General features: G+C 42.0%; 2 protein-coding genes across 2 annotated transcripts; one reads left to right on the forward strand and one right to left on the reverse strand.

The window, feature by feature from the left end:
- The first annotated feature begins 149 nt into the window (after positions 1-149).
- On the forward strand, positions 150-4,576 carry LOC136447628 (GPN-loop GTPase 3-like). The gene is made up of 10 exons (XM_066446669.1): positions 150-336; positions 456-557; positions 697-805; positions 990-1,077; positions 1,484-1,563; positions 1,992-2,105; positions 2,494-2,620; positions 2,963-3,059; positions 3,344-3,472; positions 4,125-4,576. Exons 2-10 carry the CDS (start codon positions 513-515, stop codon positions 4,182-4,184), a joined length of 849 nt encoding a protein of 282 aa, XP_066302766.1. The 5' UTR covers positions 150-336; positions 456-512; the 3' UTR covers positions 4,185-4,576.
- Positions 4,352-17,386, reverse strand: LOC136447567 (myb-binding protein 1A-like protein). The gene is made up of 13 exons (XM_066446569.1): positions 17,186-17,386; positions 16,150-16,362; positions 15,609-15,740; positions 14,627-14,857; positions 13,143-14,346; positions 11,250-11,446; positions 9,317-9,496; positions 8,442-8,925; positions 7,928-8,071; positions 6,595-6,770; positions 5,818-6,045; positions 5,502-5,617; positions 4,352-5,374 (listed from the first exon to the last, which is right to left on the reverse strand). Exons 1-13 carry the CDS (start codon positions 17,369-17,371, stop codon positions 4,999-5,001), a joined length of 3,867 nt encoding a protein of 1,288 aa, XP_066302666.1. The 5' UTR covers positions 17,372-17,386; the 3' UTR covers positions 4,352-4,998.
- Positions 17,387-17,453: the final 67 nt, after the last annotated feature.

The following is a 17,453-nucleotide window of genomic DNA, read 5'->3' on the forward strand; positions in this document are numbered from 1 at the left end:
CTATTGTTATTCTTAAGAGCCTTTGAACAAGATGGTAACTTATATAGGGTAGATATCATTTGTATTAAAAAAAATCAAGGTTTTATTACGGAAATACTTTTAATATCTTTAAATCTATTATGTCAAAAGCACCCCCTAAATTAGTAATGTGCTGGCCTTATATGTCATGTGGTTCAAGATGGCCGCGCCGGGATAAAAACAAAGCGTTTTTGGTTATAATTTCTAGATTTTCATATCTTTATCCTGTGTTTTGAATATGCCCCATTGTGGGCTTTGATCACAATACTCTGGGGGCAAAGATACGTTTAATTTGCCAGAATCTGTAGACTGACAAAGGTAGGCTTCTTTCGCTTGGACTTCCGAAACGTGCATCGACGTTCCAGTAACCACATGTGTGTACATGTAGATCGACCAATCAAATTCTGATATATATTTGTTCACTCTTGAATTCCCAGGAAGACATCTGTGAGAAGGAGTTACTAGTTCTTTAGGCGTTGGACTTCAGCAGCAGGATGCGGTACGCCCAGCTTGTGATGGGTCCTGCGGGCAGTGGGAAGGTTCGACTTTTTTTGGGAGTCTTCATTATCACCATCATAATCATCTTTATCATAATCGACTATTTTGCCAAAATTTGACCAAGACGTTGCATGGGATTTTATGTATTCAAAAGACAAAAAAAATGCAAAACTTTTTCAGAGCACCTACTGCAGTACCATAGTGAAGCACTGTGAGGCGCTGAGGAGAAGCGTACGAGTTGTAAACCTGGACCCTGCAGCTGAGTATTTTGATTACCCCGTCATGACAGGTAAAAAAACAAAGATTACAAATCCACATTTTAGTATCCATATAGAATTTTTTCGCATACTTTCAAATCAGTCATTACAAGTGTGTCTGAAGTTATCTCTGAATTGAAAAAACTGTCTGTGTTCATTTTATCATGGATTTTTGTTGTTCAAGTTTCTTATAACCAAACTCTTTCTTTTGTTCAGATATCCGTGAACTGATCAGTGTGGATGATGTCATGGAAGACGACTCACTCAGATTCGGCCCAAACGGGGGCCTCGTCTTCTGCATGGAGTAAGTTGGACCCAATATTTAACCTTAATTGATGATACCTTATGCAAATTTGCATGTTTTGGATGCCCAACAAAATGCATATATTACCAGAATCACTTCTATTGTCCTTAATACTGCAAGGGTCAAATGCTTCCCATACTTTTTCTGGCTGTCCCTTAACCTTAACCTTATGCCTGGGAATGGTTATTGTATGAAAACATGTACATGGTTTCAATTGCCATTTCTATTTGACCAGGTAACACTGTAACAGATGAGTAGGGCTAGCCTGGAATCCAAACCTATTACATGTTGTATAGCTCTGGAGTCTCTCTCCGCAGAGCTATAATAGGTTTGGATTCCAGGCTAGAGTAGGGCATCAACAATGTTGTTCATTCTAATCTTCTATGCTCTGGTCTCTTCTTTCCAGATATTTCATCCAAAACTTTGATTGGTTAGAAGAGGAGCTGGGTGAAGGGGAGGATGATTACTATCTATTTGATTGTCCAGGTAAGGCCGCTCACTATCATCATCCAGAAACACTACACAAACATGTAACTACATGTAGTTACTATAGATACCTAGGCTCATAACTGACACTGTGTTGCAGTCTAATGATGGAGTTTTTTGTGGTATCAGTAAGACAGCCAGGGCAATGCCGTCACAATCTCTGTTACTAGTAGTGTTCATGAATATCAACTCCTCTAGTTCTGGGCTGAACGCTGATCACTACCGTGTCAAGATCCTGTACTAACCCTTGGATTAAACTAGAGAAAACAATCTTGCTGGCTCAATCTAAATCTCTACTAGAGGACCAAGAAACATACCATTGTTGGCAGGGTGACAGTGGGATGGACAAAAATCAAAAGCTGGAGACAGCCCCCCTGACAAGCCATGAGTACTCTAATCCTGGTTCAACTCCCACTGTGTTGTTGCAGGTCAGATTGAGCTGTACACACACATCCCTGTGATGAGACAGTTAGTGGACACGCTGCAGCACTGGAACTTCAGGGTGTGTGGTGTGTTCCTCATCGACTCACAGTTCATGGTCGGTAGGTACAAGTTTCTAAACATTGTAGTTTGAGTTGGTGTCTTTGTATCACTCCTGGGCTTTTTCCATGCTTTATGTAACCTTGTAGTCCATACAAATTTTGTGCCAAAAGGCTACCTCAACAGGAAAAAGGCTATTGTAATAGCCAACAGCCAATACCTGATGTGGAGGACTCTGCCTTTCAACAATACTTGCAATGATGATCTGCCTTGTTGTGCCTATGAAGACCAAGATAGCATTTCAGGAGTCACAATGAAATGTGTTTAAATGGATGTAGCTTTTCTTGTTCATTTGCATCAGTGGCTACAGTGTACGAATCTTCCTGCCAACCTCCAAGTGTATAATTCATATTCTTCAAAGGAATTCTCATCCCTGTTGAACTTCTCCAGATCCCTCCAAGTTCCTGTCGGGTGCGTTGTCTGCCCTGTCAGCGATGGTGACCTTGGAGGTTCCACACATCAATGTCATGACCAAGATGGATCTCCTCAGCAAGAAGGCAAAAAAAGAGATCGAAAGGTACATGGTACAGGGTTTTACACAGTGAACACAGTTTCTGTTCCATCCATTCAGAATATTTCAAGCATATTACACTCACATACACACAATATCCAGTTTATTCATTTGTCTGTTGTACCCGGTCATGTGAGGTGTCAGACATGCTTGCACATAGCTGTGGTACCTTGATGGCAAACTGCCTCTGTAGTTTGAGGAGGTAAAATTCTTCCCTTATGCCTGTGCATACAAATGTTTGGGCCAGTCATTTTGTAACACAGTATAGTGGGGTACTGATAAAATACACTTTTTGTGAAGCCATCAGTCACTCTACATATACTCAAGAAATGTATTGCGTCCTTACAGATATCTTGATCCAGACATCAGAGGTATTCTCGCTGATGGCAGAGAGGGATACTTTGACCAAAAATTCCAGAAGCTGACAAAGGCATTGGGAACAGTGGTAAGAACTTCTGATTGTCATGGATACAATCACAATGTACCTGATCTTTTGTAGCATCCTACTGATTCCTCCATGTATAATGTTCCTATGACAAAGCTTTTGCTGTACTTTATGAGATACTTAGAATGCAGGAACTGTAGTATTCAAAGTATTGTACATGTCCATGTAGCAATTGCATCGGTTTGAAACACATACTTTTGCCATCTGTGATAATATAAAGAAATTCCTAAGACCGTACAGGGTCCCTTGCTGTTCAATTTCACCAATTCTGTTTTTGTTTTCAGGTGGATGACTTCAGCCTGGTACAGTTCCTGCCCTTAAACAGATCAGATGAGGACTCCATAAACATAGTCCTGAACACCATCGACAGTGCCATTCAGTATGGGGAGGACCTGGAGCCCAGGGAAGTGCCGGTATGTCATCATTCTTCCAGACCCACATCACTTTTTTTACCAGAAGATTGTGTGAAAAAAACAAAACAATCAACTCTTGTAGGCCTAAATTGTAGGATTGCCATACTGTATTCACAGCATATACCCAGAACATATCCCGAACCTATTCTAGCTGCTGAGTCTCTGTTGTTCTCTTTTGTTATTGCATTGGATTGATGTGTTCAAAAATTCGTATTTCCCGAGAACCATTATAGAATGGAACTCATTGTCATCAAATACAGTAGGAGCATCTTCACTAAATAGCTTTAAAAAACGGTTGCAGTCAGATGTGCAAAAGTGACAGGCCTTTCAGTGTAATATGACGAGCTGCTGCAACGCCGCGTGCCTGCGAAGCTGGTGTGTCACGCCAAAGGGCGGTTATACCGGCTATACAGATCAGAGTAACAGCCATTTATAGTAAGATATGTCTTTGGACACAACTATATGAACCTGTAGTGACTTGCTCCTATTCACAATTTCCTACCAACATAACAATGGAATGCCAGCTTCCAGGCAAGTCAAATGGTTTCTTTAGAAATGACATTGTCATATCTACAGTATATTTTCCATGTTGTAGTTACCCTACACCACAGTCTGAGTGTATCATGATCATCTCTTCTTCACACAATCACAGGAGCTGCCTGATGATGATGATGATGCAAGAGACAGTGGATTCCCTGGGGAGGAGAGCTGATCAATATCCTGGGACCAAGATTACCTGGACTTGTGCTTACCCAACATTCTATGGAGGAAATTGGTACAATATATCTCCTTTTGCCATTATTATTTGGACAGAGAGAGCTTTTGAAAGGACAAGAATACTACTGTCATGAGATTCAATCATCAAATGACAAGTGAGACTTCATAAGAGATCATGTATTTATAAAGTAGAAGAAAGTGTCACAGTGAACAACCAAATCTCCATACGAAGTACCTAAATATTGTACAGTACATGTGACGTTAGGTTGAAGTCTGTGTTCTATTAGGATGTTTGGACACTGTTAGATGGAAAAATGTTCCTTTTTGTCACATTTTCAGAATACAATATTAAGAATACTAACATGACAATAAAGATGTCCAACATTATATGGTCATATCATTTTTTTCTGAATGGGATTCGTCTTACCATTTCAAAATAGACTTTACTACAATAAGAAAGAATTAAATTAGCTACACCTTACAGTTATAAAATTCTTTTTATATAACAATATCATGATCATAGACTAATTAGTCTGGAAGCGGTGTTCACACTGAAATTTGATACCCTGAAATGTAGCCAAAATATCTCAACTTTTAAAACAAGGGATAATAGGATAAATAATGACTTACTTCATCAAACAAAGTCTAATATAGTTGATAACATTTACAGAAAATTTTCATAAGTTTCAACTGTAAGAGTCAAATAAAGATCCAAATAATTCAACAAACAAGTGCTTCTTGTAGTGTCACAAATTTGCAACAATTACAACAACAGCAAAAGATAACGTCATTACATCAAATATTCTGTATCAGTTACCAGACACACTTTGGGGCTTCTTCTTTACTTTTGTAAATTTCTGCTTTTTCTTAGATGCTTTGCTCTCTAAAACTTGCCCTATCTTAGAAACTGCAAGAGTTTGCTGTGCAATCTTGATACTTTCCTTAGACTTATTGTCCAACTGATCATGTTTTCTTTTAGGTTTCTTTGGCTTCATTGCCTCAGTCTCTTCATGTCCATTGTTGTTGACAGTGATAGAAAGATTGGCTTTGGCAGGTGCAATTGGCTCCATCTGCTTGTAGTTCTTAGTCTTCTTGCTAGGGGTCTCTTCTGACTGGTCTTCAGGGGCCTCTCTGTCTGATGATGTTTTCCTTTTCTTCGCTTTCTTGCCAGTTGGTAGATTTGTGCTGGGAAATAACAAATCAAACCAGTTAAAACTAAGAAACAACTAAGTTATACTTGTCCATAATTTGTTTGATAAAAGTAGTGGAAAAGGAAAAAGAAAAAATGTAAAGTTGTGAGATTTGCCCCTACCTGTGCCCCATCAGTTTGAGACAGTTCTTGCAGAGTCCAGTGATCACACTAGACCGAGTGGCCACCTCCTGTTGGCTGAAGTGTTCTACAGCGTCCACCAGTTGATCATTCAGCATCTGGGGAAACAAGGCGCATTGCAATCATGATGTTGAATTCTTAACAGATATTGAAATCAAATTCTGAAGACTGAATACAGTCTACAAAGCAACAGCAGTTTAGAGCAAAAATGTGACAAAGTCTAAGGAAAATGTTTCACCCCTGATAGCTCAACAGACTGATAAGGATTATATCAGAGTTTTAGAAATGGGGCCCTCACCTTACAGTCGCCCTCCACAGCCTTAATCAGTGCCTGAAGGGTCCTCAACACTTCCTGCAGGAATTTGGGCTTGGCCTCGGTGACCCCCTGGCTGACCCCATGTAGGACCTCGCCTACTTTCTCAGACAGACCTGAGACAAACGTGGCCCACACCTGGGGGTCGGACGGCTTCTTATGAGTGTTCATCAGCCTGAGAAGGAGATGGCAGGCCTGCGTGCGGCGGTAGATCTGGAAAAGGATCACACCAAGGATCTAAGATTTCAACTTGAATATTTTGGAATGGACTCTATCACAATCAAGAACTAGACAAGATTGAATGGTGCAAAAAAGGAAGGAATTAAAGATCAAACTGAGTGCATTAAAAAAAAAAAGTTACACCAAAACTGCTGTACATGTATATTCTGTATATGTTATGTTCCTGTGTGTGATGTAATTTTGTCCAGTTACATTTTGTTTGTTTGTTGATATGGACCACAGGAAGAGTAGCTGTAATGTACTTGTACATTGTGTGGATCTGAATAAACTCAAACATGCAGAAATAATACTTTCCCCAGTCCTATAAATTGCTACCGTTGTTCTGTGATTTCCCAAATGTCCAACATTTTGCAAGTAATGCATTTTCTACTAGCCTCTAACAGGCTGTACGTGGCAAACTGTATCTATCGGCTGGCCAACTCCTCTGGTGTGTTATCTTTCTATTTGGCCAATTTCTACTCCTTCCAGCCACATCTGGAGCCTGGTAGAGGCTATTCCCTACAAGTTTAAGACAAACGGTACCTGTACTCCTGTGGTGATGTACCCGGTGAGTGGCTGTGCGAGCTGCCAGCCCAGCACAGGGAAGTGCTGTACCAGGTCCTCAAACAGCACCGCGTGGATGTGGCTGTCCCGCCGAGTCATGAAGTTCTCCAGAGCACTCCTGTACAGCTCCACTACCTTCTGTACATCGATGTGGCCTACATGATATGAAAAAGACCCTAGTTGGAGGTTACTGACATTTAAGAATGCAAATAGTAGTGGACAAGCTCAAGTCAACCATACACACGTCACATCTTCAGAAAATACGCTCCAGAGCACTCGTGTACAGCTCCACTACCTTCTGTACATCAATATGGCCTACATGATACGAAGAAGACCCTGGTTAGATGATACTGACATCTAAGAATTATTCAAAATGTACAGACATTACAAAGGTTCTGGGGTAAAAATGCAGCGGCCAAGAGCAAAAAACAACAGAAGTCAGAGGGATCTCATGCCTTTTAAATATTTAGGGTTTCTCGTATGACCTACACCACATGAAGAAGACCGTCACCCTCGTTGGAGGTTACCGACATCGAAGAATGCAAATAGTGGAGAACCTCAAGTCAACCATACACACGCCACATCTTCAGAAATGACGCTGTAGCTGCATAGTTTCCATTTAGAACTTTATTCACGTCAACATCCAGGCTAATTTTGCCTTGTGTATGGCTTTCTCAATGGTTTAGAGCTCGAATGAGCACAAGTACAACGTGTCCTGTCTTATACAGACCAGGTGCAAAGTGTCAGATATCTAATAATGATTTGAAATTCATAGACAGCTCAAAGGTTCTGGAGATGCCGCTGTCATGGCCAGAAAACAACATCAACGAGTTATGCCACCAACAAACAAACTGACAAACACAAAAGGTCCACTACAGCACCAAAGGAACCCTCAAGAAGACTCATCTTCGAACTTGACCTTCGTCTTCCCAACAGAAACCTACCTAATAAAAATCACCAACGTCCGTTCATGGCATCAAGAGTTATATCGCCAACACCATTTATCCACAAATCCTGACCAAAAATATACCATGCTGCCTGCGGCGAAGGCAAAAGTCACAAGTGGGTGCACAGTTTTCAACTTAGTGTAAACCTTGAAACTTTTGTGGTGATTTTATTTTCACAGTTTTTGCAGCGACCTCTCCATCATAAATTCATGACACCATGAATATACTTTTCCGATGTATTACTATTGTATGCAGAATTATATCAACCGCACTCTTAAAACACAGCAAAAACTTCCATTTCCCTCCTACTGTGAAATAAAACCACCGCAAAAGTATGTGTATTTGTAGTAACACTTATCCCTCACCAGTTTTTAAGTCCAGGTCCTCTGGACCTGACGTCTTGTCCTCTGCCTGTTTTTCCTTCTTCCTTTTGGACCTAGTCTTCACAGGCGACGGCTCAGCAAGTGACGTCTTCCCTCGCAACACTCTCAACAGAAACACACAGCCAGCTAAACAAGGAAAAAAACACATCAAAACATAAGGGACAAATCAAGTACTAGTACACAAATATTTATGAATACAAAATGACAACCACAATGCCTCATAAAAGAAACATTAAAGAAAATATTTCCATTTCAAAAAGATAGGGAGGAAGGCAAAATTTTATGGCCCCTCCCTTTTTAACTGAAATCACTCTTTTAACATCATTTACTAGACTACCTTACCAATAACAAATATAATATGATATAGCCTGCTACATATTTTAATAGCATTTTAATTAAGTAGTAGTTTAAAGAATCTGTCATATCTGGTCAAATTCTTTTTCTTTCAATTATAGGACATTATCTCTCTCAAATAACAAAACTTTGCTTTTCTCACCTGACACTAGTGACACCAGGTACACTGATGGAGCCATGTATGCCACCTGTACAATGTTACTCAACACTGCGTGCAGTCCTTCACTCTCAGGTTTCTCCAACACGGGGTAGTCCTTAATCTTACACAGCTTGTTCCGGTAGAGACCCGCTACCTTCTCCGCAAGACTGTGTTCCTCGCTCTTCCGCAAGGAGTCTCGGACGATCCTCAGCAGAGGCTCCAGAAGTTCCAGCACGAGAGGGTTGGACGGCTGCTTACGGAGGAAGATGTCCAGGAGGTCGGTGACCCTCTGTTTAAAGTCCGTCATCAGTCGCTTGGCCTCCTTCTTGGTGGCTTTGGCGGACTTTTCATGAGTGCGGAAAATCTTGGAGAGGGATTCGTCGAGCTTCATCATGGTGGAGTCGCTGAGATCACTTTGATCGCTGGCGGTGGAAGACGCATCATCATCGTCGTCATCATTTGGTGCGGCAGCTTTCCCAAGCGCCTCCTATTGGGGTGAGAAGGAAGTACATGTACATAGTGAAAATAAAGCTTACAAAAGGCCACTGATACTACCTCAGTCTTCAGGCATGCAGAAATGCATATCTGTAAATGCATTTAAGTTCGCGTGGTTTTTACTTCGCGGTAGAGGTAACATTAAGTTTTGGCAGTGTTTTAAGTTCACGTTTGAAACAATAGTGGCGCTACAGTCATAGGTGGGCAAAATGTTTTGCTGAGATGTTCACCGCAAAAACCGCGAACACAAAACCACTGCGAACATTTCTGCATTTACAGTATCTTGTATGCAGTGCATCTTTTGTTTGCTAGATATCAGCAAGTACAAATCAATGCATCAATGACATGATAACAACATTGATATTACTGTATAGAGTACAAACCTTAATCTTGGCTTTAAACTCTTCGTCAACATCATGAACCTCCTCTTCCCCCTCCTCCTCCTCCTCCTCATCATCATCACTGTCTGACTCATCTTCACTCCCCACGTCTCCGTTGGGCTTCAGCTCTTTCTTCTCTCCATCTCCTTCATCTTCTTCTTCATCCTCATCTTCATCAAAGTCCTAGATCATAGAATACATGCAAATCTTTTTGATTACATTGAGGAATGTAAGAATGCAAATACAAAGATACAGTAGAAGCCACTTAATTGCACCTCGGATAAACGCACCTTCCGTTTAATTGCACCAAATCCCAAAATCCCAAACCAGTTCCCATTCACTGCATTGTTAGTGACTCCGCATAACTGCACCGCGCATTGTCACCAATTTCGGATAACTGCACCAATTTTTTTCAAAAATCCTCGAAAAGTTAACTAAAAAGGTGCGCTAAAAATCGGCAAACGTGGTACAAATGAGCCGATACCTGCCGATGTAAAGGCGCAATACCGCCAATATGTTTAAAACTGTTTTTGAGTAACAAAAGAAGGCGGTCTCCATTGACAATCACGTTGATAGGAATCGTATGGGAGGTCCAGGGCGTGTCGGCACCATCAAGAGACGCACGCCTACCAAAGGCGGCATTGCGCTTTGGCAGACAGCATGCTGTACTCAATAAAGACTGGTCTCTACCTGTACTACTATCTTATTACTGTGAATGCATTCAAGTTCGCGTGGATTTGATTTCGCGTTAAGGATGGCATGGGGTGTTGTCGGTGGTTTGAGGTTTGCGGCAGCGCTACATACTGCTGCCGATAATAAAAGACCGGCGTCTTTACGTACATCTAGTCGGAAACAATAGAGGCTCGGCAAGGGCTACAGACGTGTAGGCGGACATAACAGTTGCTTTTGGCGGTGCGGTGCTAACGTGATCATCTGGCTGAATCCGCGTCCTAGAAACTTCCTGCATTCACCGGAACGAGGTGTACGCGGGTTAGGCTCTGATACTGTATAAGGAGAATGATCTGTCTTTGATCTGAGTCATCTAACCATATCTGCCCACTAGATACGCTGTACATTTTGTTCCTTATTTGGAATTTTGACGACGGAGTTTTTCAGTGTAATTCCTGACACAAGTTGTAATTAAGAAGGTAATCTCTGCCAAACATACCGCTATCTTAACTTAGAATTGTCAGACCTAAGTCACCAAAGTCATCATTTTTAGAAATACAGTACAGGCGGAGTTGTGTTTGTTCGATTAGATCGTCCTTGTGCTTTTACGCTATCGGCGCATTTTTATCCTTTGTTTGCGCATTCATCAACACAAGTGTGAAACTTTCGATGTAATTTGTTGACCCAAGTTGTAGATACGGTGTCAAGTTTGTCTTAGTCATACCTACCGCCATTTAAACTAGCAAATTGTGAGACCAAAGTCATTATTCTAGACATAACGTTACAGTCGGAGTTGTTTACTTTGCTGTGCGAATCAAGCATATGTTTCTCTTTCTACACGTGTACAGTACCTAGCTTCACTGATTTAAACATCTGTGAGGAAGCAAAAGAAATATTAAGTTTAATCTGTACAGTATCATGGTAAACTTTACAAGATTTTTGTACAGTACATGTCTTTGAATACGTAAATAAAGTTAATAACTGCATAATTTTGTCCATTTTCTTTGTGCTAGTGTTTCTGACTAACAATAAACCGCCCCGCCCATGGTGGTACGGTCCAGCTGGACATTTCGCATAATTGCACCAGCCGGATAATTGCACCAAAAACGCTGGCAAATGCGTGGTGCAGTTAAGCGGAGTCTACTGTAGCATCAAATTTTCACATATCATCAAGATCCATCTACAACTTCTGGAGTTTTAACTTTTATTCAGAAGACAAACACACGCACACATGAAAACAAGATGAAGGTAACGAAGCTGTACATACGTCCACCTTGACATGGCCCTCTTCAGCATCATCGCTCCCTGGCTCCAGCACGTCTAGGATCAGCTGAAGCCCCTTCCTGGTCAGCTGGGGGCAGACCACGCGGAACACGTTATCCACGACCGTACGCAGAAGGTGCGACGGACGCGACAGCAGACTCAGCAGGATCTCCACAACAACCTCCACCCAGTGGGGCTCATCTGTAATGAGATAACAAACTTGTTTGTTATAAAACCACTTGCATTACTTTTAGACTCCCCCTTGTACAGTCAAAACTACCCAAGATGATCAATCAGGAGACTGAGAAAATCTGGTCTATGTGGACAAACGGTCACTTTAGACAGGGTTCTTAATGCTTGCGTCCTTGAGAAAAATTATCTAAGGGACCATCAAAAGGTGGCTACATTGGCCAGGTGGTCCTTATATATAAGTAGAAGTGGTCACTTGTACAGGTTTGACTGTACATCATAATGAAACAACAACACTAATGATGACTTAGAACTGGGAGCGATTCAAATATCAAACATCATATCAACATTCAAATATCGTAGACTAGACTAAGAGTCATAGTTATCTCCATGAAAAAAGGCTTTTTCATGAGATACTGTTTTGCTTGCGTTTGGTGTCTGTGTGTATGTTTGTGTCACCGGACGCTTAAAATCGCCATAACTGTAGAACCTGTACATGGAGTGTAATGATTTTTGGTATGTGGGTGGGTGTTAGGTGGAGGAAGGTCAAGGTCGATTTTGGGCTTCCTGGCATGTGTGACTGGAACTGCAATGGCGTATTTGTTAAAATCTTAAATGTAGAAGAACTGAAGAGTGGATCGACAGATCGTCATGTTCTTTGGTACACAGGTAGGCTAGACCAAGTTGTACACACTTAAGTGCAAACTATGCAAATGAGACCGAATTTGCATAAGTTAGGAGGTAAATCGTTTGCATGTGTGTCGTCGGATGCTTAAAGTCAGCATAACTGTAGAACGTGTAGATGGATTGTAATGATATTTGGTATGTGGGTATGCGCTGGGAGGAGAATGGTCAAGGTCGATTTTGGGCCCCCTGGTTTGTGTCCCTGGAACTGCAGTGGCCTATTTGTAAATATGTTCCAAAGGGGTTTAACTGAAGAGAGGAACAACAGATTTTCATGTTATTTGGTACGCTGGTAGGTTGGACGGAGATGTACACACTGAAGTGCAAATCATGCGAAGTTATTGTGTTTGTGTGTGTGTGCGCGTGTGTGTATGTTTGTGTCACCGTGTTTGTATGTATGTGTCACCGGACGCTTAAAATCAGCATAACTGAAGAACGTGTGGATGGATTGAAATGATATTTGGTATGTGGGTAGGTGTGGGGAGGAGAAAGGTCAAGGTCGATTTTGGGCCCTCTGGTATGTGTCACTGGAACTGTAATGGCGTATTTGTCAAAATCTTCAAAGGAGAATAACTGAAGAAAGGAGCGACAGATTTTCATGTTATTTACTGGGCAGGTAGCTTAGAGAGGGATGTATACAATGAAGTGCAAATTATGCAAATTGGACTTAATTTGCCTAAGTAATGGGAAAATCTATATTTGCATTGTTGGCCATACTGGCACTTCTAACAGCTGTTAGTGTTGATAGCGAAAGTAGGTCACTGTGGAACCTGAGCCCCCGACAGCTGCAGGTGGCCGGGGGTCATACCATTGAGCGATATAGAATGGGGGGAACTGGTTTAATACAAAAAAAAGTTTCATGGAGATTTTGGGTCCTAAGACTCTTGTTTGTATTTTTCATAATCGTCATGCAATTAAGTTCATTCATATATCAATGTCAAAGGTGGTAGAAAGTTTAAGATGATTTCGAATACACTTTTGTCAAATACGCTACAATCACATGTTTGGGTAGAATGTTATATACCTTCTTCTCCTTTCTTGCTAGCAGTCGTCGGCCCACAGTAACCACTGCTGCAACACGCTTCTTTCTTGAGTGACTTTCTCCTCTTCTCGGTGGCCTTCTCATAGCAAGTCTGCAGTTCTGACAGAACCTCTTCCACCTGCTCCGCGTCCGTGAACATCTGAATCCCCAAGTTTAAGGTCAGCAGCTGGAAGCTCTCCGACACTTTGCACCCCTTTGCCGTCTTCTTCCTCATGGCTTCGACGTTTCTCAACATTTCGTTCCAGGATTCCATCATGTCTTCAGGGAACTGTATGAGAGGTTCGAAATGATCCTGGTCATTGAGAAGACTGTCGGCAAACTGGACCAGACTGTAGACCCAGAAGTCGCCGTTAGACCGCGTACCAGGGAGAGTGTGTTTGGCTCCCTCCTGCTTAAAACTAGGCATAGTCCCGAGGGTAGACAGGACACTGTTGAAGTGCTGTGCTGCGAGCTTGCAGCTTTCTTGCGACAGCTCGAAAGCCGGGGATCTCTCGCAAACCGTGTCGCCCGCTATTGGCTTCCTTATCTTGAAGAACGCGTGAAGAAACAGAAACTTTGTCGTGTCTAACAGCCACTGCTCAGTTCTGTTTAGCGCAGGATTCTTTACAACGTGAACCAGCTGGTTACTCGCCCATCTCCTGTGAGATTCGATACTCCCTTCTTTGAACTCTTCATCTGAATCTGTTCCTGTCAGAAACACCTTCTTAAGCCACGTGGTGTATCTTAGTATAGCCTCAGCATTCAGTCCGCCTACAATGGAAGCCACGGTCTGAGTCTTGGTCACGCTATCGAAGTGGATTGTACCGGGTTTGTGCAGCAGAGCCATCAACACTGCCAGCTGCCTGTCAGCCTCTGAGCACGACTTAACAAACCTTGCCAGGTACTGACAAAGCTGTTTAGCCGCCGCGGAGTGAAAACTGTCCGAATACACCAGGTTGTTTATGAGCATCTTCAACAGACTCGGAGATATGGTGCGAGAAATCTGCTCGGCGTCAAGCAGGGGAAGGGCGTGTTCTAAGAACTTGAAGGCGAGCAGCTTTCGCTCGTGGGTGGCCGAGCAGAGGATCTTGTCTACGATCTTGTCCCAGAAGACGGGAAAATAAACCTTGTCTTTACACACACTTGTCAGGATCAGGACACAGACAGCGTGGGTGTTGGGATGTGCTGTTGCAGAGGCCATTATGACCTGAAAGGAAACAAGTTTAATCGTTAAACTTTCAAAAACTAAAACTTTGAATGCTTCTTTTTGTAAAATCTAAACTTGAAATTCATCACAGCAGGCCAGCAAACTTGCTTGTACCTTTGGATGTTTTCATTTCTAATATGTCAAAGTACCAAACTCCAAAAGACTGAAATTTCCTTTAACCTTTAGCACATTAACCTATTAGTTAGGCAGCAGGGAGACGGTTAAATGCTTGATGTACAACTACAAGACCTCTCACTGCATTTAAGCACATCTTCCTTACCTGTCCCAAAGCCTCAAGATTTTCCTTGCGGAAGATGTCCTTGTGTCCCCAGTGTTTCTTCAAGAAAGTCTTGTCCAAGACCCCAGGGAAGTTCTGCTGTACTTTCAGCAGAAGAAACAGTGTTTCAGGTGTACAGGTGTTCCATCCCTTCTGCAGCTCATCCCTGATGAGGGGGTACAGGTGCTGCCTGAAGGTCTCTTCTGACACCTGCTCGAACATCTGTGCTATGGCCTGTTGGAAAATTCACATCAGAGAAAATCTAAATACAGTAGAACAAAAGGCAAAATCTAAATCTTTAAATGGGAATTTTTTAATTACTCTTAATCAGTATCCTAGAAAGTCAAGGACAACTTTGCATTTTTAATTCTACTGTAGTATTATGAAGCCTTTGTAGAGTCAGGAACATACCAGTAAAGCTATAAGTTCTCTACATTTATGTTTGTTTTATTACAGTAAAGATGGCTATGTTGGTCCATAATTTATGTAATACAATTTTTGTTTCTTTTGCATACCCGGGAAACGGTGGGTTCTTAAACATGTTGGAGTTGTGGCTGTCCTCAAACACAGGACCAATGCTTTACTTCCCTTCAGAGTGGACGACTGGACGTCCCTGCCAGTAGCTAGATTACTCATTTTTATCTGAGTTGAGTGAAGAAATACACCATGTAGGTGCAAACTGTAAAGTGGCTTTCCAAAGGGCACAACATTGAGGCCTGCTAGGAATTTGAACCAAGAACCTTTAGATTCTAAGTCAACAACCCTAACCACAAGACCATCTTGCCACCTTAGTTCAGTATCTATAGCTTCTTCTCCTTTTCATTCTGACGGACGATCAGTTAACATCGATGGACTCGTCCGTGTGCGGCGAGTGCAGTTTTACTCTTGCAGTGTTTGCCACTACTAGCAGCGCAGGTGAAGGCTTTTGTTTAGAATGTTGTGTCTCTTTTAGTATCTATAGCACATAGCTCATTACACAACATACCTGAACACCAATGTGTTGCAAATAAGGTTTGTGAGTCCTCAGACTGTGCAGTGATTTGAACACAGACACCACAGTCTCCGCTGGGCAGTCCGCCAGCCTTCCACTCTGCACCACGGCAAGGTAACCAAACAGCTGGGATGGAGGGGAAAATGTAGGTAAGTCTGGATTTAGTCATAACTACCATGAGTTAGTGCTTAAATATGTGAACATATAGCTAAAAAGCTCTTCAATATTTCTCTTCTATACAAATTTTATTTTGAACCTTTCAACAAATCTTGCACAATGTAAACGATTACCACAGTTGTGGCAATACTTTATCATGAATACTAGTAGACTAACATCCTTCTAAGTAAGTGTTGTATAGAATATGTATTGTTGTGTGTGGCGCATGATACTAGCAATCGCTGCCCAGTGCTCCTCACTGCTTTGTGTTGTTTCATTCAAAACAAATTCCAAGTCAACTGAACTATCCGAACATCCAACATCTTTCTATAACCACTTCACTCTTGTGGACAAAAACCCTTAAAGGTATATAATGTACCTCTCCAAACATAGCTCCTCTCTCCTCCCTGACGACCTGGAGGTCTTTCTTTATGAGCTGAAGTGCATCATCCACAGGGATGGCCGTCACTTCCCGTAACAGCTCACACAAGGCTGTTGAGAAGCCCTGCCTGGCCGCCTTGCGACTGGAGGCGAGGCCGTGGACTAGGCGGGACAGAGCGTAGCCGACCTCTGGACTGTACGGTGGAACACTCTGGAAGAGAAAAGATACAATATTTAAATATGACTCCTTTTTTTCTTCATAACTTAGCATGGATTTTTTGGGTGGCATACTTGAAGTTTTTGCAGCAGATTTCATGATCATCTGTACATGTATTTCATTTTGTGCTCTTCAGTCAGCGTAATCACCTTTGACGTACAAGTTTTGCCGGTAGCCTGTGTTACAACTTACAACATCTCTTGATGTCAGGGGCTGATTGGGTCAGGCCATTTTCCAGGCTAGGCTAGTGGTGGCAGCTGGTTATATCAAAGTACAATGTAAATGAATTGTCCAGTCATGTTTCTAGATATTATGATTGGCCAAAAACTGGACAACTGTTAGGTGTGACAGAAAAACTTTTCCTCATCAGATCGTTTTGTGCCACATGCCAGTTGCAACACGAAATCCTCAAGTGTTGGAGAAAGGGCATATATGTGAGAGCTACATTTAGCTATTTAGAATGCTTGGTCGACCTGATGGCAACCATAAACTTTGCATCATCATTCTACCTTATTTCTAAGGCTTGATAACTGTCATCAGAACTATGAATTTTAGCTGTATGACAACTATAGTTCACTGTAGAGCAAGTAATATCTTTGAGATCTACGAGGATAAAATACCATGCCTGACTCGGGGTCTATTTTCGTGGCTTTTTGTAAGTACTACTCCTGATAACTACTATCTCTTTTCTATCTACCATCCTCAAAAGCATTTGTTAGCGTGTATCACCATATTTTGTAAAGGCGCGAAAGTAGCATGTACAAGTATGGACATCCCTGTACGCACCCCCACCGGTCACCCCATGACAACCACCCACCTTCCCACTAGCACTGTGCTCATCCTGAGTTTTCTTCAGTTCTCCGATTATCCCCTTCACTGCCTCCAACCTCCTCCTGTCCTGATGCTCTGCTATCTCCCAGAATAGATCTAAAATCTCCTTGCGAATCGGTCTGCGAAGTTCGGATCCCGAGGAATCAGCCATGTGCTCATCCACGGAAGCCATGTTTTAATTTGGGGCCTCGTGGGATAAGGCAGTCTAAAGTATACAGTGCCTTTTTATATACAATTTAAATCTACATGTTGCT

Source organism: Branchiostoma lanceolatum, chromosome 1, assembly GCF_035083965.1.
Source record: "Branchiostoma lanceolatum isolate klBraLanc5 chromosome 1, klBraLanc5.hap2, whole genome shotgun sequence".
Lineage (NCBI taxonomy): Eukaryota > Metazoa > Chordata > Leptocardii > Amphioxiformes > Branchiostomatidae > Branchiostoma > Branchiostoma lanceolatum.

Coding starts and splice junctions, on each gene's coding strand:
- LOC136447628 (XM_066446669.1), top strand. CDS start 513: ATGCGGTACGCCCAGCTTGTGATGGGTCCTGCGGGCAGTGGGAAG. Junction 1,564..1,991: donor CTATCTATTTGATTGTCCAG/GTAAGGCCGCTC, acceptor GTGTTGTTGCAG/GTCAGATTGAGCTGTACACA. Junction 2,621..2,962: donor GCAAAAAAAGAGATCGAAAG/GTACATGGTACA, acceptor GCGTCCTTACAG/ATATCTTGATCCAGACATCA.
- LOC136447567 (XM_066446569.1), bottom strand. CDS start 17,371: ATGGCTTCCGTGGATGAGCACATGGCTGATTCCTCGGGATCCGAACTT. Junction 8,926..9,316: donor AGTTTAAAGCCAAGATTAAG/GTTTGTACTCTA, acceptor TCACCCCAATAG/GAGGCGCTTGGGAAAGCTGC. Junction 6,046..6,594: donor ACATCACCACAGGAGTACAG/GTACCGTTTGTC, acceptor ATCCTTTTCCAG/ATCTACCGCCGCACGCAGGC.